This window comes from Silurus aristotelis (genome assembly GCF_946808225.1).
Source record: "Silurus aristotelis genome assembly, chromosome: 6".
Taxonomy (NCBI): Eukaryota; Metazoa; Chordata; class Actinopteri; order Siluriformes; family Siluridae; genus Silurus; species Silurus aristotelis.
In genome coordinates, this window is record NC_139579.1 from 23655853 (window position 1) to 23683536 (window position 27684).

General features: G+C 40.2%; 1 protein-coding gene across 3 annotated transcripts in view; it reads left to right on the forward strand.

The window, feature by feature from the left end:
* Window positions 1-26698, forward strand: part of cdin1 (CDAN1 interacting nuclease 1) — a 69614-nt gene extending 42916 nt beyond the window's left edge. For all 3 annotated transcript variants that reach the window (XM_083545615.1, XM_083545613.1, XM_083545614.1), the window contains exon 12: window positions 26031-26698. In XM_083545615.1, coding sequence (XP_083401741.1) covers window positions 26031-26166 — 136 coding nt within the window. In that variant the 3' untranslated portion in view covers window positions 26167-26698. The remainder of the gene's footprint in view (window positions 1-26030) is intronic.
* The last annotated feature ends 986 nt before the right edge of the window (window positions 26699-27684 follow it).

Genomic DNA, 27684 nt, shown 5'->3' on the forward strand with positions numbered 1-27684 from the left:
CTGAATGGCTAAAGAAAACCAAAATGAAGACTTCCTGACCTGAATCCTATTGAGATGCTGTGGCATGAAAAAAAGGTGCTTAATGCTTGAAAACCCTCCAATGTGGCTGAATTACAACAATTCTGAATATATATGAGTGGCCCAAAATTCCTCCACAGTGCTGTAACAGACTCATTGCAAGTTATCCCAAACGCTTGATTGCAGTTGTTGATGCTAAGGGTGGTTTAGGGGGCAAACACCTTTTCACACCAGGCCATGTAGTTTTGGATCTTCATTTTAAAACTGCATGTTGTGTTCAGTTGTGTTATCTTTCACTAATATTTAGATTAGTTTGATGATCTGAAACATTAAAGTGTGACAAACATGCAAAAAAATAAGAAATCAGGACACTTTTTCACACCACTGTATATTTATATATATACAGTACAGACCAAAAGTTTGGACACACCTTCTCATTCAAAGAGTTTTCTGACTATGAAAATTGTAGAGTCACACTGAAGGCATCAAGGGATATTTGACCAAGAAGGAGAGTGATGGGGTGCTGCGCCAGATGACCTGGCCTCCACAGTCACCGGACTTGAACCCAATCGAGATGGTTTAGGGGTGAGCTGGACCGCAGAGTGAAGGCAAAAGGGCCAACAAGTGCCAAGCATCTCTCGGGGAACTCCTTCAAGACTGTTAGAAGACCATTTCAGGTGACTACCTCTTGAAGCTCATCAAGAGAATGCCAAGAGTGTGCAAAGCAGTAATCAAAGCAAAAGGTGGCTACTTTGAAGAACCTAGAATATGACATTTTTCAGTTGTTTCACACTTTTTTGTTATGTATATAATTCCATATATAATTCCACATGTGTTAATTCATAGTTTTGATGCCTTCAGTGTGAATCTACAATTTTAATAGTCATGAAAATAAAGAAAACTCTTAGAATGAGAAGGTGTGTCCAAACTTTTGGTCTGTACTGTGTGTGTATGTATATGTGTGTGTGTGTGTGTGTGTGTGTGTGTGTGTGTGTGTGTGTGTATATATATATATATATATATATATATATATATATATATATATATATATATATATAAATTATCTCTCTCTCTCTCTGCATGTGTGCTTACACATCTGTAAAACTGAAAGGTCACCCCCACTGGCCAAGCTGTGGATGATGGTCGGCTGACACATTGTGACATGCTGGTGCAGAGCCGCGAGCTCCTGACCTCAGAAACCTCGTACAAAGACCGCTCTACAAACCACATAACTCCCTCACACCAGCCAACTACAACACAAAGGTTTTCTAGATTAAACCTATTTGTCTAGATGTGGCTTGCCATAGATTAATAAGTCCATTCTAAAATAAACGGATGCTGAGTTTTGAGTTTCGGAAGCACATTGACATGATGAGCAGGAAAGGGCAGCACCTCACATCAGCTTAATGATGTCTCCTGAATGTTATTTGATTACTGGGGCATCACCTTCAGAGCAGGAGATTAGTAAAGTAATTATTTTCATTAGAACTGAGCGTATAGTATCGCCCTTTGACTCCACATCCGCAGTGTAAGAAGGGTTATTTTAAATAGTCCACTGTGAACTGAGCGCTTTAGTTGAATTTTTTTAAGGCCTTGTTTTTCTCAGCTTCTATGTGCCTTGTATTCGTGGACCTTGATTTCTGTAACAGATGCGGCGTCTCAGTGAAGATAATTCCTACAAATCCATGCAATGAGTCGAACCGAACTCCCAAGCGATGCCAAGTTAATAATCAACTGTGTGCCATTTTCTGTGCTTTGTGAGGTTTTATTTGGAAATGGCATTCGCAGGAATGGCAAGCTGTGTGCCGGAGAATCAGAACTCACCGGAGGGTGATAGACTTTGAACACTTCAGCTTTTAGTAGGCCCCATTAAAAAATCTTAAAAAAATAAAAATAAAAAAGTTGATGAGCAGAAAATACTGGCCCACAACCGGGAACATTCCTAGACTATGAGGGACATTACATTTAACGAGACGACACTTGAATGAAAAAAGTGGCATCTGTCTAAAATCATGTCTCTTTTTTTTATGCCGTTATTTTCCGTAGACGAGTGGCGTTTCCCGATCAGCGCCGCTCGTCGTTTCTGATACGGCCGCTGCCTTAAAGATGTATTGTATATGATGGTGAGGACCTTCCCATCCGTATTCAGCAGTGGCTTTCCTGCTCATGTGTGTAGGGAGCTGACAGTATCCATGCCGTCATGTTTGGGGGCTGCCTCGCCCGATAAACTCTGCCCTGTCAAAAAAATGTCAGCCCCTTCAAAATGCACCTTTTGGAGCTCCCTTGTAATTTTTAATTGACATTTACATTTGACATTTCGAATGTGCTCTCCCATTGTTAAGCCTGAGCAGTTGGAGAGACCCCCCCCCACACACACACACACACACACACACACACACACACACACACACACACACACACACACACACACACACACATACCCAACCCCAACCCGCCCTACACACACACACACACACACACACAGCCTGCATTGCACTGCCCAATGAACTGATGTCAGTGCAATGAGAGTGATCGGGTGACATCACCCGTGCTTTCTCTTCTAATTTATGGTATGGTTTGATGTGGAGGCAAGTGGCCTTCTTAAAATCGTTCTTTCGTTCTGTTTGAGGGAGAGGGGAAAAAAAATGACAGCGATCCACTGAAAAGCATGCTGGGTTTCCATCTGACTGCCCTTCTTACCATGACAGTCGCTCATTTAATTACCTCAGCGCTCTCGTGTGACGGCTCTCCTGATTAGCTTATTTATGTTTTTGCGGTTTTAAACTAGTACCAGAACTTCTAGCCGTTTTGTTAATCGTTCTTGGTTGCTCTTAAGCACAGAAGAAGAAGGGGAAAAAATCCATGAGAAATTATGTTTTGTTTTGTTTTTTTTTTCTCCTCCAAATGACACAACTAATTTTCTCTCCCTGACCAAATATATTCATCATCCAAACAATAGCCTTGCCAAAACACTAACCTCGTAATACACTTTCCTCAGTGGAGTGAGGGGTAATGATGCTTCGCATATGAAGGCTGCAGATAAAAAAAAAATAATAATAATAAAAGCAGAAAGCAAAAGAAACGAAAAGCAAAGGGGGGAGGCAGGGGGGGGGGGGGGGGGGCACATGTTCAGGCCCACTGACTGGATGTGATGACGAAGAAGCCATCGGTCTCATCTTACCATCAATCTTAGCTGCTGCCTTTACTGTGCCAGGGAGCTGTGTGACGGATGTGCTGATAATTGAGTTATCCATCTCCTCCAACTATCAGACTTGGATAAAAATTATTCACCTGATGGTGAATATTAAGCACATTATAAGCCTTGTGTGTGTTTTCGGAGAAGTACGTGTAGTTAAACATGGCATGTAATGAAATGCGGCTCCGGGCTGACGTTTTTCCCCTGTCATGAACTGAGCACGGGGTTGAGTTGTTGTGTGCAGAGAGTGGGTAAATAAAGTAAATAAAAACCTGAATAGAAATGTCATTTTATTCCGAAACATAACTGAATTAGATCCATTGAACCTCTCTTTTTGAATATATTGACACATTTTTATTCCCCTAATGCGTGCTTTTGTAAGGAAGTGGTCATCTCTTGGGCTTGTTCAGTTTGTCTAACATCCACTTCAGGTACTGCAATGACAAGATGGTAATCCTCATTCTGCCAGTGCTTATGTACAGTCTGAAACGATTGACTGTTATCTTCTTCTCATCCTCTTCTACTCTCTGCCTCCCTTTTTGTTCTTTTGCCTTTATATGAGTATGCCTGCTGGTTGTTCTGTGCAGAGATGCACCCACTGTTATGTGCGTGTTCATTTGTACACAATGAATCATCAACCTTGAGAGAGAGTGTGTCTGTTTGTGTGTGTGTCTGTGTGTCTGTGTGTCTGTGTGTCTGTGTGTCTGTGTGTCTGTGTGTCTATGTGTGTCTATGTGAGTATTAGACTATAAAGTGAGCCATTGGGGCTGTAAAAAATGCTGCCTTATTCTACAGTATACAGCATTTTCTTTATTTGAGTAAAAGATAAAAAAAAACATGGCCCAGTGTGCAGTCATGGGAAATTTTACCAAAGCGCTGTTGAATTTTCCTATCAGATTGTTCAGAAGTATACCATGCAAGCTGCAATCCCAATATATTAATGTCTTTGTTCTAATGTATCAATCCTTTAGTTCATTCAATTCATTGACAGAGATGTGTACAGTGGATTGAAATGGAAAACTAATAAATGTTTTACGATAGTTAATATGATGGAGTTTTATTTAAAAGTACTTTATTAATGGAAGAAGTTTTCAAGCGCAAGTCCATTCCATTGCTTCCGTTAGTTTTCAAAATAGAGGAAGTTTCAAGACTCCTGAAGACTACCTGTGTCATTTTTGTCAGACGCTGGTAAGGGAATAGCTGTTGCTAGGTTTAATACTGTACTAATGAGTGAAAACAGAAACTAGCCTTAAATGTTCCACAACACCAGATGTACCTATAAATGCCTTCAAATGTGTAATGTATAGGTTTTTATAAATAAATGTTAGAATCTGTGACTGATTGGGTATATAAGGGAGAAAACACTACAGGGCATGATATAAGAAAATAATCATGGGACATAAGTCAGGTTGCTTCATGAAACCTTGGTGATTAGTTTCCTATAACAGCAGCTTTCCATCATGTATTTTTTGTACATAATAAATGATGAGTTGTAGGTAAGTGGCCAGACATAAACCAGTTGATTTTGCAATAACCGAACATCGCAACTGGTTGTATTTCTCTTAAACTACAGGAATTATTTTTCAACACTGCCATATAAATATATAATTTATTTTTTTCAGTTCACTAAGACCAAATGTGAAATTGCTAGATGTTATTATACCATCTAGCAGTGGGGGAGGTTGTAGCTCAATGGTTTATGTTCTGGGTTACTGATTAAAAGGTTGGGGGTTCAAGCCCTGGTATTGCCCAGTTGCCACCCTTGGGGCCCTTGAGCAAGGCCCTTAACTCTCTGTTCCAGGGGTGCTGTACTATCTGACACTGACTGACCCTGCACTCTGGCCTCAGCTTCCTAACATTGGTGGAATATAAAAAGAAAGATTTTCACTTGCCCCTCCAGATTCTTATTTTCTCACTTAAATGTAAAATAAAAATTATCCATCCGGCCTGCAGACTTTTGGAAAACAATATTCACCTTCTATAGTAACCTTTTTTGTGTTGACCCTTGAGACTCCTTCCAGAAATAGTCAATGAAACTCTCATCAAAAAAAACATCACCATACCAATTATTACACACAATTTCGTAATAAAATCTGCCCTACTAGTCCTTGTGTCAATTATTACTACTGAAACGATAATTGTGAGCTTGAATCATGTGAACGAGTGCGGAATCTTGACCGGTAGTTACAAAATGAATCAGCGTCGTCTGACTAAATAGAATCCCAAATTCACCTCGCCGTGTGTATGAGATAAAATGCGTTTTGAAGCGTGCGAAGGTTTAACATTTAATGGCAGTGATTGCGTTGTTTCAGGGGCGAGTGCAGAAAAAAGGCTTTATTACAAATGAAGGCCACTTGTCCCAGCCTGAAGTTAATCAGCTGTGCACTCTGTGTGTGCTGCACGTCTGTCAGAGCTAAAAATGTTAGTGCTCCTAATGGAGGCTTGAAAAGGTTAGATCTGATAAAAAGCTGTCAGAGGTTGGAAAAAAATGATTTATGGCAATATAATGGGACAATATGGCTCATTTCTCCCACATATGAAATGGGGTTAAGACTTTTGGATTTGTCATATACATCATACCATTTGACCACTTAGGAGAAAATAACTGATATAAACATTCTGTGTGTTTGTCGTTTTGTGTGCGTCATGCTCTATTGTGTGGCTTTTTCATCACACTGTTCAAATTGTATTCGCTGTAGTCTTATGTGTGTGTTTTAACATTCGAACATTTTCTTGACATTCCTTCAGTCTGGCAGTTCTTGATCACTTGAAACTTTCTTTCAATAATTTCTTTTTACATACTTTCTGACAAGGATTTTTATTTGATTTTAATTTTTTTTTTTTAAGACAAATGGGATGTTAATTCCGTTTTTGTCTTGCGCTGGTCAATCAGATAGCCCTGACACAGAATTAATTTTTTTGATCCGTGAATGTGGACTGTGTGCTCATTTTTAATGGAAATGTCTATCATAGTCTCACACATCTTCTGTGTGTGAGGCCAGGAATATATAATTAATAGAGACATGCTGCTATGATTTTAAAACAAAAATGCCTCTTTTTTTCTTCCTTTTTGTGTGTGATTTGTGTGGATTGGTGTTTTGGAGGTAGAGGTGTACCAACCTGCAGAAGGTCATTAGCAGGAGTGAACATTGTGTGTCACCCAAGAGAGAAAAATAGTGAGAGAGAGAGATGTCCCTGCTGTCCCATGTCCTCTGATCTCAATGAGGCTGGACATTACAGGCTGAACCCTGAGGACATAGCCTGTACCACGGTCATCAGCGACACACACATATTTAGTCTGCTGAAGCACGAAAACCGTAACAGTTATGTTTCTGAGCGTGGGGTTCGGTATATTTCAGATTTTCCTGTTTTGTCTACCTTGAGAGTAATGTGAGCATGTTCCTGGCAAGGTTTTTTTTTTTTAGTCTTTTTTTTTTAATCCACTTGCCATGACGTTTTTATCTTACACCTCTTAAGTAGTTCCTTACTTCCAGTGTTTGTAAACCATCTTTTGGTGCCGAGTTCTCCTGAATGCAGGCCCTTGCGCGACGCGTGCGCACTTTGTGACAGTTTAATCGTTATAAGTTCTGGGGAAGTAAAGTTGACAGAAGATGACATCAAGAAATCCTCTCGGAATTTGTGACCCCTCAGCGCATGACATTTACCACCGCAATCCACCCGAGCACAAGATGTATGGCCGACGACTCGGAATACTAATGCCGAATGACAAGGTGGTTTCATGCTTTGCGAATTTCAATGCATATTTAGGCACATTGTTTAATGTGCTGCGCATGTAATCCGCGCGTTTCAGCCTGCCGTCGGCTGCAGGATTTAGCCTCTGCTAAGCCTTCATTTCACATATTTATTCTGGAGGGTTTGTGTCGGCGCATTATACAAATTCGGCGTTTAAAGTTGAGGTTAAGAACGGCTTTCACGCACAGGAAAACGAGCTGCGGGACACACGGGGGAACGCGGGTGCAATTTCTGAAATCTCGATCCGACGCTTGGAAAGAGAGTCGCACGTAATTGGGAGCTAGAACATGCCTTTTCATTGAATTCCTGTTTAGTTATGGAACTTTAGTGTCAAGTTAGTTTTTTCATTTGTCTCCCACAAACACTCACAGGTTTCCTAAAAGTTCAGAAATACATCATCGAAGGTAAAGAAGCATATGCACGATTTTCCATGCTTCCCTATACCTTCCAACCCCCCACATGTCACTCATTTTTATTGACCTTCCGGCTTCCATTCCAGGTAGAAGTCAGCAACATTTGTCATCCTGGTGAGATCTTGTCTTGGGGCACAGAAAGCAGAGCGACTTTATTAAAATGTCTCTTTGTAAAAACCCAATCAAACACAAGACCTTTGATGGCTGAACTGTTTCTTTTTTTTGTTGTGCACACTGGTTCTGACCCCAGAGATATCTGGAAGTGCAGAACGACGAAAGAGAGGGTATTTTTCTAACAAGAAAAAAGGTATCTATTGTAACAAATAGAGTTGGTGCTCAGGGATGTCAACTTGCATCAGAAAATGTTGGAACGGTATCTTTTTGGGTGTGATGCATCTTTTGGAGGTCTTAATGGTGTGGGGGTTTTGCATAGCGTGTTCAAAAAGGAAATAATTGCAGTATAGGCGTGTGTGTAAAAACTTGTGGCGAGAAGTAGGAGAAATGTATTTGTATGTCTTTCAACAATTTAAATCCTGACTATCCAACTTTCTGGGGATGCCCCAGGAATACTTTTCCCATGATGGTATTATATTATATTATATTATATTATATTATATTATATTATAGTGTACCATAATGAGCGTATCCCAAAAAGCCACTGACACTGTACTAAGAGTCTGGACAGAAATGGGATTGTGTTTGCGTGGCCCTACGCTGCCCTGAGTTGCTTGAAGTAAATCTGAGATATGGTAATTTCTGTCACACTTAATATGTGAGTCGAATTGAGCGTTATTCTTTCGTATCATTACCTCATTCTGTTTCTTTATACATTTGTTTTTTAATATTTCCGTAATGCCCAAATTCTCTGTCCTCAAGTCCACCACAATAAGGCACTCAATGTTTTTATTTAGAGGCTAACGAAATGTGAATTTTATTTTTATTTTTCCCGAACTGTGCAATATTCTCAGCCGTATTCGTTTCCAGGCGTCCCATCAGAACGGTCAGATGACTTGCCAAAGTCAAGCGTGAAACATTGGAGTGCTGGGTTGAAGGGAACGACTCGTGTGAAGGCTCGGATATTGTAGATGCAGGGTTAAGGAGAGCGCTGGAGCATGAGGCTGCAGCCTGGCTCAAGGACACCACAGACACCTTTTAAAGTGGCCAAGTGAATAGAAACAATCTGGCCTTTTGTTCCTCAGTAAACCAGCGTGCCCCTGACATTTGGTCTGGAGAAACGGGGATGGCCTGAGAGGCTTTTTGTGTATTCAGTGGTCAGAGAAAAGGCGGCATATTTACGGTCCATTGCAAGCGTGTGATTGCTTTTGGAGGGTGATTAGCTTCTTTTTTTTTTTTCCTCTGTGTTCCAGGACATTTATATTTATGAGGACAGCCTTTCATGATGCTCTTCATTTTGGTGGATCTTCAGAGTGAGCTGTTGTTGTGTTTTGAGTTTTTGTTAATATATTATCTATTAAATACAATTTAAAAAAGATTAGCTTAACCTGTCGCAAAAATGATAAGCGAATTGCTCTCAGTTTGAAGTAGACAGTTTTCCAGCTGCGGATATTGTAGGTGGGTGACTCAGACTGAGAATCAGGACGTCCGTGACAAGCGGCTGTTTATAAATAACTCGGACATATTCCACTTTTAGGTCCGCTGTCCCTCTCTCAGCATTGTATGTTTTCCTGCCCAGCTCTCTTAGGCTTCTCTTACTTCTGGACGAGCCCATCAATTACAGCGGCCGCCATCATGCCGTCCTAATCGAGGAGCAGATGTTGGCTCGTTTCGACAGTCCTCATCAAGGGAACACACTGGTGCAGGGGATTGGCTCTGCGCTACAGTATCCATAAACGTCACTGTGCGGTTATTCAGTCGGGACTGGCTCTTTTTCTTCCTCCCCCCTTTTCCTTCTCGGTTGTTATATGGTGACCTCGTTGGACATGATCGCAGTGTGAAGGCCTGAGTTTGATTTGTTTCTTTACAGAGCCTTTGAGAGTTTCAGGTTAAGAGGTAATCCAAGCAAACAGGCGGTTTCTGAAGCACGGCTAGCCTTACGAAGAGCGCAGCTGTATATATCACAATTAGCAACCTCATGCTAAGTATCTATAAACAGGTCTCCAAAATAACAAACATGTCATGGTATACAAATCACTTTCAGCATTTGCACTCAGCATTAAGGGAAATGTGTTCTTCATTTGTGGCAGCAGAAAGGAGGGATTTCTTCGTTTTCATTACTCGTTAGGTGTTCCCATCAGGAATCTTTTTTAGGTGATATTAGGTTTTAAGTAAAACTGTAGAATTGTAAATATTTGTTTAGAAATATTTAAGAAACATTACTTTTGATAAATGTGTTAGTGTACTGTTGTTAGGCTCAACTTTTATTCGTAATACTTCAATGTCTCTTTTTCCTGCCAAAAACAAGAACAAATATTTTATTATATTTTATTTTATCAAGTATTACAAATATATATATATATATATATATATATATATATATATATATATATATATATATATATATATATATATATATATATATATATTTACATTTACATTTACATTTACATTTGCGGCATTTAGCAGACGCCCTTATCCAGAGCGACGTACAAAAGTGCTTTGAGTCTCCAGTAATTAATAAATCTACACTGGTACGCAAGATTACAAACTTAATATAAATATAACTTATGAATATGAATATATATATATATATATATATATATATATATATATATATATATATATATATATATATATATATATTAATTTCACTCCTTAGATGGTATTATGAATATTTATTTCAATTATCTTTACTTTAATCTGTTTCTATTAGTAACAGCAACCAAACAATCTCCCTGGTGGTCATTAATGGGGAAAAGGCCATTATATATATATATATATATATATATATATATATATATATATATATATATATATATATATATATATATATATATATATATATATATATATATATATATATATATATAAGGCATTAATATTTTTTTTTATTTATTAATATTATTTTTTGTGACACTGAACATATATATATATATAATATGATGTTGAGTATAGAGATAGATGAGAGATATGTATATAGATATACAATCTATATTTGCTTTTTTTTTCCTGTCATGTTCATTATAACAAGGAAAAATTGGATGTGTGCTCCTGCCTGCCCATGTTTCTGGTTTAAGTTTCAGGTCACTCTCTTGCTTCTCGATTGCCTTGTCGCTTAAACATAGCTAACCTCGTAGCCATTGGTCAGAGCTTAATCAGAGACAGATGAGAACTTGAGCAGTGACCTTTGATTTCACTCATCCATTCAAACTAATGTTTGATATCTGTCAGGTCGGCATAGTTTTCCTGTCACACACACAGCACATGTATAATCAGTTTAAAGTGTTCGGCTCCGTCAGATGAATGGTACGAAGCTTCAAAGGCCGTTGTGCCCTTTGTTCTTTTCAGTGCCATAAAGCATGGCCGTAGTGCACCCCATGGGCTTGTACAGTAGGCAGAAGAGATCCAGTGCTCTTGCTGTGCATGTCATCATAGTTTCTTTTTTTCCCTTTTGTTTTGTTCGCATGTTGACAGAATTGATGCTATTTCCATGTAGAATTAACATTTTTAAAACTTGCCACTTGTAGAATGATGTCCATTACTACTTTATTGTTATCACTTTTAATTCAATAGTCAGCTAAATAGTCAGATCCTGTCAGCTAAAATCAGTGCGAAAATGATGCGGTCTGGTGAAAGCTCCATGCCACAACCTGCCACATGCCACTTTCACCCCAGCTGTGGTTAGCTTGTGCCAGATCATCGTCCTGCCTGCCTGCTTGCATTCTCTTTATCTGTGCTTGTAATAAACGTGAAAACTATTACCTTCCGACTGAGCTTCCATTCCCACACAAAATTCCCTATTGTGGTCTTCTGTCTAAGCCAAAACATGTGAAATATAAAGTAAATGTATCAGCAGTAAAACTGCCACAACGTCGTCTTTTTAATATAACGTCCATTTAAATCATACTGAAATGTAAGCTCCCTTGATTGCACGCATTCTGACGAGGCCAGAGGACTGCACCTCACCTAATTTGGTGATGGGGTTTAGCGGCCAGTGGAACTAAATCCCTGGACCTGCCGACAGTCCGCAGTCTCTCTCGAGTCTCGGTTAAAGACTCTGCTGTGGTCAGAAAAGATGACCGTTTCAGCTTTGAGTACTCGTTGTGGTTTGAATCAGAAAAGGGATAAACCTCCTTGAATAATGATTGCAAACTATTTGGCCTTAGCCGCCTGAGTGAAACTAAACACTATGGCTCAAAATGTCAGGCCTCTTTTTACTCTGCCGTCTTGTTTTCAATTCATATCCTCGAGTTCATGGGAAACTCTCAGCAGAGGTTACCTGCGCCTGTTCAAGCAAAGGGAAAAAAATGTCACGGCCTGCAAGAATGTTTTTGCAACTATTTGAAATATTACCAGCATTGTCAAATGTCATTTCAAATGAGAAGGCAAACATATTTTCATCAGCATTTCCAAGGCCGGACTTCTGAAACGCTCGACAGAAAGGGGTCACGTAATTGCGCTGCTCGGTGTCATGTTTGGTCTGTTACTCCGTTTTGATGTCACCACGTGGAAAGTTATAGTCTCCCTGTCCAAAAAAGGAAAAGAAGCACGAATGAATGGGGGAAACTCCTGAGAGGTCTTAACATTTTAAGTGCTGTAATCTCCCCGAAGCGCTCAGTCCCTTTTTCCTGTCAGCCCTCCTCTCAACTTCAACCTCCAACCTTTCCTTGCATGTATCACTGCAAATGAAGGCAGAGTATGGCGGCCCAACGCGAACGACTCAAAACCCTTGGCTCTTTATTTCTCTCGAGGCCCTGCAGCAATATGTGACCCCCCCACCTTTTTTTCTTCTTCTTCTCTTCCTTTCTCAGCCGGACATGCATGGAACCTTGGCGTAAACAGGCTCCTATCACCCAGGCTTTCATAATGAGTGTTTTAAAAGCGCTAGAGGAGGGGAATATACTTTGTAAATTGTGTTTGACAATCTTGCTATAGTGATTTCGTCGTAGCTTGTCTTTAGTTATTACTCAGACTTCCTTCTGGTGCAGATAAGGGCCGCCCCCGTGAACACACCAAGGTGCACACTGCTCCTTATCGCTCAGATTGATTTAGGGCAAACCCTCTGTGACAGAGGTCATTGTGTACTAAAGTTATCCATCATTGAAGCTTTTGATTTCTGCCCCGTGTCTGCCTCCAGTGCGTCTATGCCTGGGCTGGGCGCCGAATACAGGGCAGGGTGGGGAAGTGTACATCAGAATAACTCGCCGTAATGTCCTGTGTGCCAAGGACTAGTGCTGGGACTCTGATTTACAAGTGGATGTTTTCATAAGCGCAACCCCATCAACGTGCTGATCTTTATTACTAAACTTTTATAACCCCTGCCTTGTAAGTATTCATATTATTTAGCTATAAATCCATGTTAGCTTGACTAAACCACCTTTGATTGACAGTGTCAGTAGGCTGACATTTAGAACATGCCACGTGAAATATTTTCCATATATTCTTAAGTAACTCATGTTCTTCAATTTGCTATGTGGCAGAAACATTCCTTCCTGTAAGTGGAATTTAAATATCCCAAGTCTGTGTACATTGCATTTATTGTTTTGGGGTTTTTTCCCCCTAAAATCAAAATAGATTTTTTTAAACAATGCAGCCTTAAAAATAGAAATCTATTTTGTCAAATGTATGTTTATTATTAGTGAAACCAAACTCAACATAAAAGCATAAAGACAAAATATTCTTGTAAATGTTTTTAAAAGTATTTATTGTGTTTTAAATGATGTAAACCCTCAGGAGACCAAACAGAACTCTGGCTATGTTTCCACACGGACAGTTTTAATTGCCGGATGTGTGCATCATGGCGGATTTTGGTACTTGATTTAAGACTTGGCGCATCGGTAAAACAAATGTTTAGTGGTTAAAAATAAATGTTCTGTGTTTTTATTTTTATATATATATATATATCTCTGCGTAAAGAAAGGATGTCGTGAATAAATGTTTCATTAAAGGCTTTAATTTTGGCTTATATTTATTTATACACTATATATACACAGTAGATTTAGATAGATGGATAGATCAGTTGACCTGTACTCTCGACACATTTTCATTTTCATCACAAATGATAAAAAAAAAGTTTATACATTTTAGAAAATAAATTTCAGAAAAATATTTTGTGATTTTGAATCTGCTGAAATGGCTGCATCTACAAAAATCCTAAAGATTGTTTTTTTCAGTAACTGTGTCAATACTAAAATATCCCATCACCTTTTCACTATTTTCAAAAGCACACAATTACCAGTACATCGGGCACGAATGCAGTCTTTAATTTGTCTTTCATTTATTCTTTTCTACTTGGTAATTGCTGATGTACATCTGGGTCACTCAAGATTGTTCATTCATGTAAAAAAGTACTCTGACATCATGAGAGAGAAGCAAAGAGCTATTGGTAAATATCTAGTTTTTTTTTAGAGCAAAAACATGTTTTGAATCCCTTGTTGGCAGATATATTCAGTACAAAGTATATATTTTTTTACCCTTCTCTTCAGAAGCTAGTTATGGATATAAATGCTTTTGATGTTTAAATACCATCTTTTTGGTTGATAATTGGGTGTTACATTTCCTATTTTTTTTTATTTAATTGTTCGTTTCCCCAGGACGACTTGATGTTAGGAAATGGCTTTTTTCCCCCAAATATATAAAAATGCTAAATCTAAAATGTGCATAGAGCTTCGAGAAATGGATTTGAGAAAACATTCTCTTTATTTGTAGTCAAATGTCTGCTGCATGGTTGGAGGCAGTATTTGTTGATGGAAGAGTATTGACACTGGAGTATCATGGAGTTCATAACTCCCCCACTCCTTAAGGATGGTTTAAGTAATTGCACTTCAGTCCATAATCAAAACTGTGTCGGGTCGCTGGAGAACCCAGGACTTATAAGCTGAATTTCTGCTTAATACCAGTCTTGCTTGAAACATTTTTATGGTGCTCTCCTTGTATTATATTTATATATTTCTTCTTGAGCCCTCCTCTGAAATATGTCACATCCCATTACACAAATTTGGATACGCTAAATTACCGAGGAAGGTGCTTATACGGAATACGTTAGAGGCCCCCTCCTTTTAACAGTTTGCTGAGGGTTCGCTTGTTCGGGGGAAATGTAGGTCTTTAACTCTTGGAAGTTGTCTTGAATTTTCTCCCGTCGGAAGATGATGTGGTTTTGCAATTCAAATATTTGCTCCTTCTCCTTTTCGAAACGCAAAGCTGCTTTGAAGCCGGGAAGTTCTCTCATCACCAATGACAGTGTGAGTGTGCGGCGTGACAGCACACCAGGCAGCGCTGCTCTCCTTCCTAGCGCATATTTTAAGTGCTGTGGAAACACCAAATCAAAAATGCATGCAAATGTCTGCATGTTTTGCATGCGAATATTTTTTTGATTTGTGCGCTTGCATATTCAGGTGACGCGTGCGCAGATAAACAGCATTAATCAAGGCTGCTTAATATGGCCGGCGCTATCTGCTCATAAATAAACACTCTGTCAAGCGCTGAAGTTTCACCAATTTCTGCTCAGTGTTAATGAAAGAACAGGCTACTTTGTGGGTTTTTTTGCGGGTGTTTAAAATGCACCCGAGGAGCGAGTCTTTTCAGAGGTGTCATGAGCTGAAGGACTCTTCATTCCCCTGCTAATTAAGCTTCTTCTACTTCGGTCACTATAACACAGACAATAGGCTTTTTTTCTTTTCTTTTAAAAAAAAAAAAAAAAAAAACCTGTTCTGCTGAAGTGGCTCTTCAGTCATTACCGCACAAAAACAAACCCCCTCTTTAGAGGCCTTGGAGAGACGGCAAATTACCGCTTCCATTCTCTTTTCTTTTACAATATAAATGGCCTTTTTTTGTATAATCTGAAAAATATCTATAGAAATAGAAATTCCTGTGGACATTTTTAGATTTGAGATTTGAGAATGCTACACATTCACCTCATATCTAACCCTTCCAGAGCTATTACTGGCCCTCTTCTAACATAAAGAATATATAAGATAATTAAGATTTGTCATTGCAACAAGAACCTCCTGCTCTACAAAGCCTATAATTCCTTCCTTTTTTTTATACTTCCTCTATTCTTTTTTTCTTTTTTTTCGTCTCTCAACAGCAATTAATCTCATTTTTAGTACAATTTCCACCCCACTCCTGAAGTCAGGCAGAGTCCCCTGTTTTGTTCCTATTTGGCTTGGTTCCTGTGCATAGTCATTAAAGGTCCAATTAATGTCACCCTTTAGCTGAAGAGTGCTCATTTTTATTGGGGAGCTGACAGTCACCGCCGTGAGTGCCGCAGTGTAATATGCATTAATTGCCCCGTAACACTGGTAATTACCAGTTCTTCAAGCCTCTCAGTAAACTGTCATGCCCAGACAAGACTGCTTTGAAATAGATTACTCATTAGGGAGACCTGCCCTGTTTTCCAATGGGGCTCACTGTGTTGGCACAAAAAAATGATTCTGGTGCTGAACAAATAGTTGCCAAAAGCAATTTCCTATTACAACTTTCCTGTGACGGGCCTTCTTTCCTTTTTTCACCCTTTTTTCCACCCTGTTCGCTGTCTGAGTCGTCACTTGGGGTGGGGGTCAAGAGCGGAGACAGGGGTCCACCGTAGATCTGTCCCTCCTCCTGTAATTGTCGGTGACGCGCACAACGCCAGCTCTCATCGGCACCTGCTCTGGAGGGCTTACACAGCCGACACCGGCGCTGATGCTCAGGTTACCTCCAGGCCCCATCGTTTTCTCTTTACTTCCTCTTTTTTTTTGTCTCGGTTTGCTGTGGCTCAAAAACATTGCTTTTGCATTTTTCCGTGAGTTCATGAATGCATGAATGTGTATGCTGGTAAAGGATCAGTGGAGTATCTGAGGGCATCCTTAATGAGGGTCAATAAATAAGTAAACAAAAATATGTACATTTGAAATTAAATGATTTAGACTTTGTTTTATAATGGACTCCAGTCACAGCTCAGTCCGGCTATAATAACTAACTTAGTACATAACTTTTTCCCTGTTAAAATTTGTATTATACATTTATTATTAATATAGCAATATATCAAATGCTTTTTCTAAAGTCATCTTGGGTGTGAGATCACACACTTCTCCTCCATTGACGATAAAGAAAATACCGCATCTTGTTCTCTCTCGCTCACAATCTCTCTTTCTCACACACACACACACACTTGCACACAGTGTCACCTGCATTTGTTTTATCTCCCTTATAGCACCTGCTTCAGGCAATCTGCTCCCACTCCCTTTAAATGAATTTTGTCACAGCCTTTCACATTCTCGCTGGGCGATGTGCTAATGAAAGGAGATGGTACAATTTGAAGTGACCAGGTAGCACAAAGCCCTGCACAGCTGAGCATGCTGAGACACATGGAGACAAAGGAGAAGGCATGCACTTCGTCACTGATAAACCTATTACCCTTCTCATTAACACACACACACCGGGGCGTTTGTGCGAGGTGTGTGTGTGTGTGTGTGTGTGTTTATCTGTTTGCATTGGCCGAGCACTTATCAAATTGTTTATGACGCGGCTAATTAGGCTAATTGAAGACATTAAGATTACCTGTCAGCTATGTGTATCCAAACTCCACGTCTGCCTGACAACTAGTGACAAGCGAGGGACCCCGTAGCATCAGTCATGATGGCATTTTCCCAAGCTATAATAAGGACAATGGGGGCCCGCTCTAATTTGACGTGGACATGCTTCTCAGGACGAAGGGGCTAGCTAAATTGAGTGTGGTGATGGTGGTGTGTGTGAGTTGAGGAGAGGTCAGGACTGTGTAGGGCCTGGCTAATGGAGTCCCCTTTGGCATTCTGAAGGAGAGATGAGGCAATTTGAGGAGAAAAGTGTGCGCTGTTTTTTCTTTTTTTTCTTTTTTTTTCTTTCTGTTTTTCCTCAAGTCATCAGAGGGGAAAAATTACCAAAAGCTGCAGACCTTCCACCCTTGACAAAGCACTCGGCACAAACAAAGTCAACTATACTAAACACTCCTTTATTTCTGTTTGAACTGTAATACACATTTTTGAGAGAATCAGTGCTCCGTTTTTTTTATATATTTATCTTGCTTCACTATGCAAAATCTGAGGGTATTGCATGCTTGCTGCACAGCCTGGACTGTATTCTCTGTTTTTCTTTTAGCAGTATCTGTATTTTCATTTATATATCTCACTCTACTTACAATAAGGCAGATTTTCTTTTTATTGAGTTTCTATCTGACAATGCAAAATATATCTGATACATAGGATGTGTATTTAGTACGAAAAGAGTCTCCAGTGTCACTCTATATATACTCTGTATAATGGTCACACAGATATCCACTACATACACAATGCACTGTACACATTCCTGTTTTCTGATATGACTATTGAGGGTTTTTTTTCTCTTTCTCAGATAGAAAAATTGTTGAGAAAATGTCTGTTAAGAGCTGATGGGAGTGATAACAGGAATTCTTACGTATTTCTTAGGCATTACGAATAACTTATACATATAACGAATAAATATGACTAAAGTTACAAAACATGATGTGTTCATTAACATAAGGAAGATTGTAATGATTGACAAACTGTTGAGGTATAACGGGACTGAATTAGTGCCATTATTGGAAAATATCACACCATATCAGTTTGAACTAGATTCTTTTCCTTTAAACGTGCATGATATTCCTTAAAAAATATATATATTTTATGAGGATTTTTTTTTTTCTTTTTAGACTGAAAGCCTTTTAGTGACCTTAAACAAAATTGCAGAAAGCTGCTAGTGTGTGCACTCGACTTGGTTCTGTCTTGGTTCACTGAACACCTGTAAAGCAGCATGTTATACTGGTTGTAGTCCAGCCTGGTGGCCTACTGCTGTGCTTTAGGTTTATGTTTTGGTTTTATGTCCCTGAGCCTCTTCATCAAAAAAAAAGACATCGTTCAGGGCAACATGGTGTCATTCACAGATCACTGCTATCAGACGTGGAAGTCCTTCTGTTTGTTTCTTTTAGAAAACAGGGTTAAACTGTCAGCATGACAGTCCATAAGCTCAGTGGCCTAGTTGCCCCTCTATGCACACACACACACACACACGCACACTGTTCACACACACTGAGCCCTCTACCCCTCAGACCGAGTGAAAATCAATACCACATTGCCTGAGGACCAGTGTTTGGCGTCAGCCTGACCCCAGCACGTTACCTTTCGTTCTTCTATTACATGTTTCGGAATATTTAACTTCCAGTTTGATCCCCTGGCTAATTAGTGTGGCTGGTCCTCATGCAGGAGTCTGTGTGGTGTTTTTGAAGCCCCATGGTGCTGTGAGTGAGAGAAGTCGAAGCCCTAGTCACCAGGGTCCTACTCATGTTTTGTTTGCTTTGTAAATTTTTTAAAACGACAACGAAATTTGATTTGTACCACAGATCATCAAAAGAAAATTCATCCGGCTGCAGTACTATATCGTACCACACATTGAGAAAAATGTGAACTTTGTGATTTTCAAGGTTAAAAAGTTTTTTTTTTAATAGAGCAAACAATTTGACCACTAGTCCCTTTGTTAAAAACACTAGTGTACTGAAATGTTAATTAATGAAATGATTGAATTTTTTATTTACTTTCTAAAAATCAGTAAAGTGCTATAGGTTTGCCAGTAGTTTGATAAGTGAGTCGTTTAAAATGAGATCACATATTGGATTAGTTCAAGACTGGATATTTTTGAAGAGGTAGTTTCCAATTTCCTGGAAAAGCATGAAGATTTTTGAAGATATTCTGAATCAAAATCTGGATGTCATTAATATTAAGGCACTGCTCATTCATTATCTAAAATGTCTTTCTTTTCTGTAGTAAAAAAAAATTATTAAAGGTCTGGAATATTCTTACAAGTCAAATTCAAGTCATGAAAAATTTCATTTACTGGTACTGATTTCAGAAAATTTCCAGATAGCATTTCAAAGACCAAAATTTTTCTTCATCTCTTTTTGTCTTTATTTGTAATATGATTATATGTATATATGTATGTATGTAGGAGTGTGTGTGTGTGTGCTGGTGCACCTCGTCTCTCTCTATACCACCCACAAACTCTTTGGTCCCACGCCAAGCCAACTGGTTAGTGATGAAGCTAAATGACACCGTGGCCCTTGTATGTCCCCTTGGGGCTAAAATTACCCCCAAGAATGTAAACATGGTGCTGAGTTAGCACACGGCTCTCTCTTATAAATCCACTCTGCAACATACAGGGCAGAATTGAGCCCTAATTTTGACCTCAGTCTACCAGGTTCACCCTTAATGGCCCAGTGTGATTATTATTGTTTGTCAGTGAACAAAAAATTAAAGTCCTGTCCGTCTGCAGGTGAAAAATTTTTCTCTTTCTTTGCACATTTCTCTCTGTCCGTCTTGTTCTTTCGTTTTTTTTTTTGTTTGTTTTTTTGCACCAAGGTGACTGGAGTTACAATTCATTACAGCTGCTGAATAGCTGTGAGCCATATAGGCTGAAGGTAAAGTTCAGATGCAGCCGTGCTGACATGTTGATTTAGAGGCGGTAACACCACTGTGCACCTCCAAAGGTGGCAATTTGGATGAAAGCCAGGTCTGTTTTCACGCAGGCCATCTTTATGCTTCCTGCGTTTATTTTTTTTGGGGGGGGACCTTTTCTTTCTCATGTGTTTTTATTTTTATTTTTTTTATTTTTTTTTACCTTGGGTGTCAGGCAACCAACTTGCACACCTATTTATAAGCAAAAGTAATTTATCTGTCCTCCTTTATCTTTGTCTATACAAATTCAATATCTAGAGAAAAAAAATGATCATTTGCAGCCAGCTAAGGATCAGTTTTAAAAAAGATACATCCGACTGTTTCGAATAGGGAGGAAAGAACAATTTGACTCTGTGGTGAGAGCATTTAAAGTTTCCTTCACCCATGTGTGTGCTTGCAAGATCAAGTCATTTAAGCCATTAAGTTCCAGAGTCATACCTAGCAGCCTGGGAGACTGAGACTTGTTTATCTGAACAAAACAAGCCTCCAACAGGTCTCAGTGTAGCAGAGATGCTGGACACTCCAGCACAGAGGCGCCTGGGTCGACCCAGCCAGACCCAGCTAAGGTTACACTCCAAACTGTTGTTGATTACCAGCATGGCTGCAGAGGGGCTCATCATAAATTGGAAACACATTAGCAGGCAGGGTTAAGGACGGGATTTGGACATGTCTTGTAGCCAGGCCTTTGCAAAAACAAAATGGAGGATTTGTTCCTTTCCCTCAAGAGAGATATGCCAATTACTGACTAGAGCTACCGGGATTTAAGAACAACAGGTTAAAGGAACATGTATCCCCTTGACACTGTCACTAAAATCCCACTGATGCTCATCATCTTGCTAACTTCTTCCTTGTCATGCTACATAGAGACCTGTTAATCATTAAAACATGAGCCCATCTGCTAATTAACACAAAAAGCGCCTATTTTCATCCTTATAGGCATACATTACCCTTTTATTTCTGTGTCCTCGCTGATGCTTTTGTTATTATTGTGCATTAGCTGAGGTTAAATGTACCAAAATAGTCTAATATTCAGTGCTTATGTTGATTTGTACGAATCATCATATTATCCAGGTCAGATTTGGTGTAAATCCACAATTTCATGTCATTCACACCCGAGGGCAGTTTATAGTCACCTGTGTGCCCACTGGATATTTCTGGACAGTGGGTAGAAGCTAGAGAACCTAAAGGAAACCCTCCATGCATTGTAGAACATTTAAATCATCCTGCATAGAGAGTTAACTAAGGTCACAATCGAACTGAAGACCCCGTGTCAATGAGCTGACAACTCTACACTACAGCAGCTACACAACACACAACACTACCTGCACCACTATGCTACTGCAAACATCTATATTAAAAATCATTGTCTAAATGGATCTTTTCTGAAGTTTATTTTATGTTTTTGTCCATCTGAAAGTGGACAAATGTATTGTGATACAGAACAGACCAAGATTTAACTCCTGACACTGTATGAGAAAGAGGGCAGGGGTTAGAAGTTTCTATGTGGGCACATTCCTCAGAGGAACCTATTCAAGGAGGTGGCATGGTTGCTCCCAGGTAAAAGATCTGCATGTGTTCTTTCTGTTGTTCTGGAGAGCTTTAGAGTATAAGAAAATGATGATGCAGGTTGCTCTGAGCTGCCCTTTGCTCTGGTCTCCCAACAGATCATACACCTGCCTGCTGGTTGTTTGTTTTTGTCATGTGGTCAAAGCAGGCGAGCATGTGTCCGAGTGAGTCAGCGCGTGACACTGCAGATCTAAGCCGTGCGTTTCATGGCAGCACTATTTCAAAGACATACAGTTGCCTCTTAAAATGGAGAAAAAATGCATCTGTGGTTTCCTGTCTCATTTATCCATTGAATTTTAATCAAAACCAAATACCCAGGAGACAGCGTTTGTTACATCTTTCTTTCTTTTTTTTTTCTTTTTTTTTATATTTTTAGATAAAGGTCATTGCAGAATTTTCTGATTGCTGACCCTTCGGCAATGGCCAATGTCTTCGTTGCTTTTCACCCTGTCATTTCAAAGGAAATTAAGTGCCTAAAAGTGGAAGTGCCATCTCCTTAGTCATTATCACAGACAGGCCAGGCGTTTATTGGATCTCACCTCACCAGTAGCACGGTGGTCATTAATACATGAGCGGAGGATAATGAGCGCTGTGCGGTTTTACACAATTATAGCCACATGCTGGATAAGGGGTGAGGGTCTTTACGTTCTCGCATTAATGAGGTTATCAATATGTGTGACGGGCACAGCCTTTGGCTGGTGCTGGCATGGTCAGTGGCTGAATGAGATCCGAAACTAAAGGTAGCTCTTGTCCACAGGGTTGTGGAGGCCCAAGGTTTGCTGATAAAATGCTGTTTTAAGTCCCTCTTTAATCTCCCCTGTTGCATTGACAAGCCATGCCTGTGGGTGTAAATTTCACCTAGACGCCGCCATCAAACAAGGAGCAAGTAGGGGCATTGGCGTCACATCGTGTTTTGAAACCTCATTGACAGGGGCAGAAAGCAGACATAAAAACGTCTTCAAAAATTACACCTGGACAAGGACGGGACTTTTTTTTTTCTCATGGCAGTTTGTTCTCGCCTAATTACATTGCTGGTATCTGGGGCTCATTTGAAGGCCAAGCGTAGCCCATCACAACCTTGTGTTTGTGTTTTACATACCTGAGAGACTTGAATGCTTACAGAACAATACAAGTTTGTCTTTAGCTGGGCGGATGTTAATGGCAGGCTGTTTGGCTATTTGTGATATTTATGAAGAGTGGACCAGAGCACAATTCTTGTTTACCGCCTTCACTGTTCTGTCCAGGCGAGGCCATACCTCTTCAAATATCCTGTTTGTGTGGAAGCTTTTTGTTATCACTGGGCTGCTGTATCCAGGGCCCCAGGCTGGGCGAATAAAACATGCGAGACGGAGGTTCTGTGCTGATATCGCCTTGCTTGCAGCCTTGAGTCGCCCCCCCGCCCCTATCACCCAGTTCAAGCCCTATAAATAAACACCAATTAATCACCAGCCGAAAGCCAGGCCAGGCCAAAGCTGTGACAGCACAAACCCTGGTCTCTCTCTCTCATTCTCTCTCTCGCTCTCTTTTTTTCTTCTCTCTTTTAAATTCACACTTTGTCACCACGGGTTATGGTACAGGTTGGTAGTGCAACAATAAAAAGTCCAGATCGCTGCAACGGATGTCAGCACTTTGCCAGATGTATGGACTTTTTTTTTAACAAAGCTGTAGTTGTGTACGAAACTCCTAAAATTGCGTCTTCACTCCACCTAAAAAGTTTATTATGCAACATTTTTTGTATTGTGCTACATTTTTACATGCAACAGAACTATGTTCTCCTGGTTCACATCCCGGGAAGTTTGGTTCAGGCCTTGGGTACGTTTATGATTTTTTTAAAAAGGTATTCTATAGAAACTGCTAAATGGTGCTGTCGTGATCTGGAGACAACGCCATGAAGGGCAGTAATTAGTTATTTAATTACGCTGCGATTACACGTGTGCATTGAGAAGGGGGAAGCGGGGGGGTGGGGGGTGGGGGGGTCGGCGTTTGGGCTGGGGATGGTTGCCCTAATGGCAGCTTACTCTCTCAGCACCTCCATTCGGGTTTTTGTTCTTAAGTGCTGTGCTCTCATTAAGCTGCCGTTTTAACCAGCATGGCACCTGCTTCAAAATCAAATGCAGACCGCTCGTTATGGCTAATGGCAGTGTGTCTGCCAGCAGCGCTCTCCACGGCATCCCACTTACTCCACCCGCCAAAGCTAGCACGCTCCAAATTAGCTACATTTCACAAACAATTTCACCAACTCGTTACGCAGTTAGATGTTTATTGGAAGATGACCGACTTTCCCGGAGCGTCGCGGGTGCCAGCTTTAGGTGATGGAGCACTGGCCCGCATAATAGACCACAATTATGATCTGAACCTGGTGTCGTTTGCCGCATTATTTATGGAAACCTTTCATTGGTTTTTTTTTTATTTTTATTTATTTTGATATGGTCACAAACCCGTCTCCTTAACCCGAGACCCCTGTTGTTTGCCCTTCGCCTCCTCCCATTCTACTGCTAACAACCCATTCGCTGTTTTGCCAGGTTTTTTTTTTTTTTTTTTTAGCTCTGGGATTTATTTCAAGGTCCTCCTGGTATGGACTTTATTAATTCAAAATAGAATTCAAACTCTATTTATTTCCTCATGGTGCAGCCTTGGTGACACTGTTCCCCAGTGTTTATAATTTTGCTTGTTTCAATTTGTGCTTGGACGCACCTGACATCCCAGGGACATGATGTATCATAGACTTGTGCCTTATCTGTTGATGTACAGTTTTAACCTTTCAGAAGGTTGCTTTCCCTTCTCTCTACACCCTCCTTGCTTTTTTTCTTTTTTTCTTTTCTTACTGCACCCCCACGATCCCGCCGGCTGAAAAGAGCGATACACACTGATGCTCAATAAAAGTCTGTCTTAACCTTGCTCCAAAGTTATCTAATGTAAATGTTTACATTCTGTTTTCATAACATTTCCATAAAAAGAATGGCCATCCATACAGCAATGGAAAGGAATATGGAGCTCTTGCAGAATAGGAAGAGGAGATGGAGTGGGGAAAGGAAAGGAAAAGAAAAAAAGCTTGCACTGTAGACTGCTCTACTGAATAGTTCAGCTATGTGTGACTTTGTGGTGAACTTACAGTGCATCTGTGGGCTCGCTCTCTCTCCAGGGCTGTTAGTTTTGGAGTGTTTGCCCAGAGATACTGAACTGTAAATCACAGCCTGTAAAACAGGGAATGCCGGTTCGCCGTCGCATGTACTCGCATTTTTTCAAGCTGAATCCTCTGCACCTCTGCTGGGGCTTGGGATTATTTACACAGTTCAGTTGCCCTGACTTGTCTGATGCAGGTCAAACAGCTTGTTATTTATAGATGTTGCAAGACGTATCAGTCGGAAAGTGTGGATGAGGGCGTGAATGATGAAAGTTGTAATAACCTTAGTGTAGATGATGATTGCGGTGATGGAGGTGTGTGCCAGCTAAATGCGGCGTAGTGCATCTAATAGTGGCTCTGATGTTGACTGAGACCGTATTATGCTGATGGCATGATTGATCACAATTGGGACTTTATGAACTGTTCCTCAGGGCTGAACTTCCTGTAGTGCCGCATAGCCCGTCAGGCGGCTTCCTGTCTGCCTCAGTAGGGACATCTAAGCCCCATTTATTATCTCTAGGCAGTCAGTTCCACTAAATAATCTGGATTCGTGTGCATCTCTGCTCTCACCTAAAAAGATTCATAACTCTGACACGACTTTACATCTGAATCATGAAGTTCAAAGAGCTAGCCGTGATCGTTCCTCGATGGACGGACTCCTCACTTTTCTTCGGGGTATAGTAAAAATCACCAACAATGATTTATAGCATGACAGGAGAAGTGTGAAATAATTCAGTACGGTTTTGGAAATTAAAAGCTGTAATTACCTGTGTGATTTCAGAGCAGAATGTAGATATATGAAGTGACTTGCAAAATACAAAAAGCTGTCAAGTTGGAATAAGAAAGGGTTCAGGGAGGGAAAAAAAAAGGTATCTGAAAACTGTCAGCTTTTCTCAGCGAGTGGGTGAGTGCTGTTATTTATAGCTCTCCAGAAGTGCAACGTGAGCCAAGCCAAAATGGCTGTACTTTAAGTGTCCATGTGAATGAAACAGCTGGATTGTACTGCAACTGCACTGACAGATGCACGATTAGAGCGAGACTGCTCCCTCCATTGTGGCCTCAGTGCTGTGCTCACTGTGAGCGTTCTGTCTAAAGCACTAATCTCTAGCATTGTTCTTCTTCAGCATTATTATTGTTGAAGTCTCATTGTAAAGTTACCCCACTTATACATCGTCTGCCGATCTTATCAGATGACTGCTTTTGTTTTATGCTCTCTCATGTTTCCTAAAAGGGTGGATCATAGTTTTTTTTTTCTTTTGAATAAACAAGCTAAGAAAATGTCCTTTTTTTTTTTTTTTTTTTTTTTAAAGCAGCTACTCTTGATTGCATTTAATTCTGAACCAAATTTATTCTTTTTGCAGGTTTGGCCCGGGTCTGGTCATCTACTGGTATGGGTTTATAACAGAACTAGACTGCCAGCGGGACCGAGGGATCCTTCTCAAAGACTGTTTCCCCTCAGACATCGTGACTCTGTGCCATAGTCCAGATCAGTGCTGACGTTATAGCTAAGGGTGATACTGAGGCTGAGGGAGTGGGGGGTCACAGGGCATTTACTGGTGGAGACTTGAATCCGGAAGCAATTTAGTTTTCCTGCTGTGCACAACTACTGGCAAACATCTGCCCTGAACTCCAGCTGAACTTCCAGGGATCATGGACAGAATCGTACCTCTGTGAAAAAAAATCACGCCAGGGAGCCTGGAGTCCTGGACCGGACCTGGACCTCCTGGTTCTTCAGGAAGGAGTAGACCTCTTATCACAACCCTTCTCTACGTCATTCTGCTTCTACGCAAACTCGTGGCCAGTAAAGAGGTCACCCCTGTTATCAGCTTTTGTTCTTTACTTTCTCTCTCTGTCTCTGATAAGGGTGTGGTCACTTCAGGAACTCTGTTTGCTGACCTTTTCTTCCAATTTTCTTTGGTTTTCATAGGCTAGAATAATGGTGTTATTCAAGCTTTCTGTTATTATTTCTATATTTGTATGTCACATTTGCCTTAAAAACTAACAAACAATAAAGTCAAACAATCTGGAATTTGTGCATAGGAAAATTATTTTTCATTTTTCTCTATAGAGATAAAAAAGAAAATGTTATGGGTTTTTTTTGTTTGTTTGTTTGTTTTTTAAATAAGCTGAGATTTATACAATTTGTCAGAAAAAAGTTTCTGTACATAGTTAAAGTAAAAAAAAAGAAAAAAAGAAAAAAGAAAACAGCCATTTTACAATCTCCCTAGACTGTAGGGAACATCTATGGGACTCCTTCTGCATGCTGTCTGGATGAAAGACGAGAGTGGGCCCTTGGAGCTGCAGTACCATGGTGAGATATGAGCAAGATCAAGAGCTTCCCCTCTCTCTCCCTGTATTCACTGTTAATCAGGCCCAGACCTGCTCTTTACCTGCTCCTCTCAGGGAGGAGTGCAGTAGAGCTTTACCCATCCCTGACCCCTCTCTCTCTCTCTCTCTCTCTCTCTCTCTCTCTCTCTCTCTCTCTCTCTCTCTCTCTCTCTCAAAATCCACCCTTCAGAGCTTACAGCACTCCTCCAGCCCACGTGGACCTCGCCGCTCCACTTTTCAATGGCAATAAAGTGTTACATGATTTGTTACCCTTAAACCTCTAACCCTAAAGCCGCCCCTACTCCGTTTAGGCCTCAAACACCGGGGGTCAGAGAAGGGTCACGGGGCGGCCATGATTTCCTCTGTTGGGCCCATTTCTCCACACGGTATAAAACAACGGCCCCCCAGTGTCCAGTTAACAGAGCCTTATTGCACAGCTATGGAATGCTTAGACATCACTTTACAGCTCCTTTTGGACAGAAAAAAGCACATTTAAAAAAAAAAAGGGAGCAAAATGCAATGTGAAATAAAGAAGACGAAAAAAAAAATAGTAAACAGCATTTTCAGTTCCTCTCGGCTTCCTGCCATTGTTTTTCAAGATGGCTGTTGCACAAAAGAGGAGCTCGGGTCAACCTCTATAAATTAGTTTCTGCATACAATGCAAACCAAATAGTGCTTTTTTTTTTT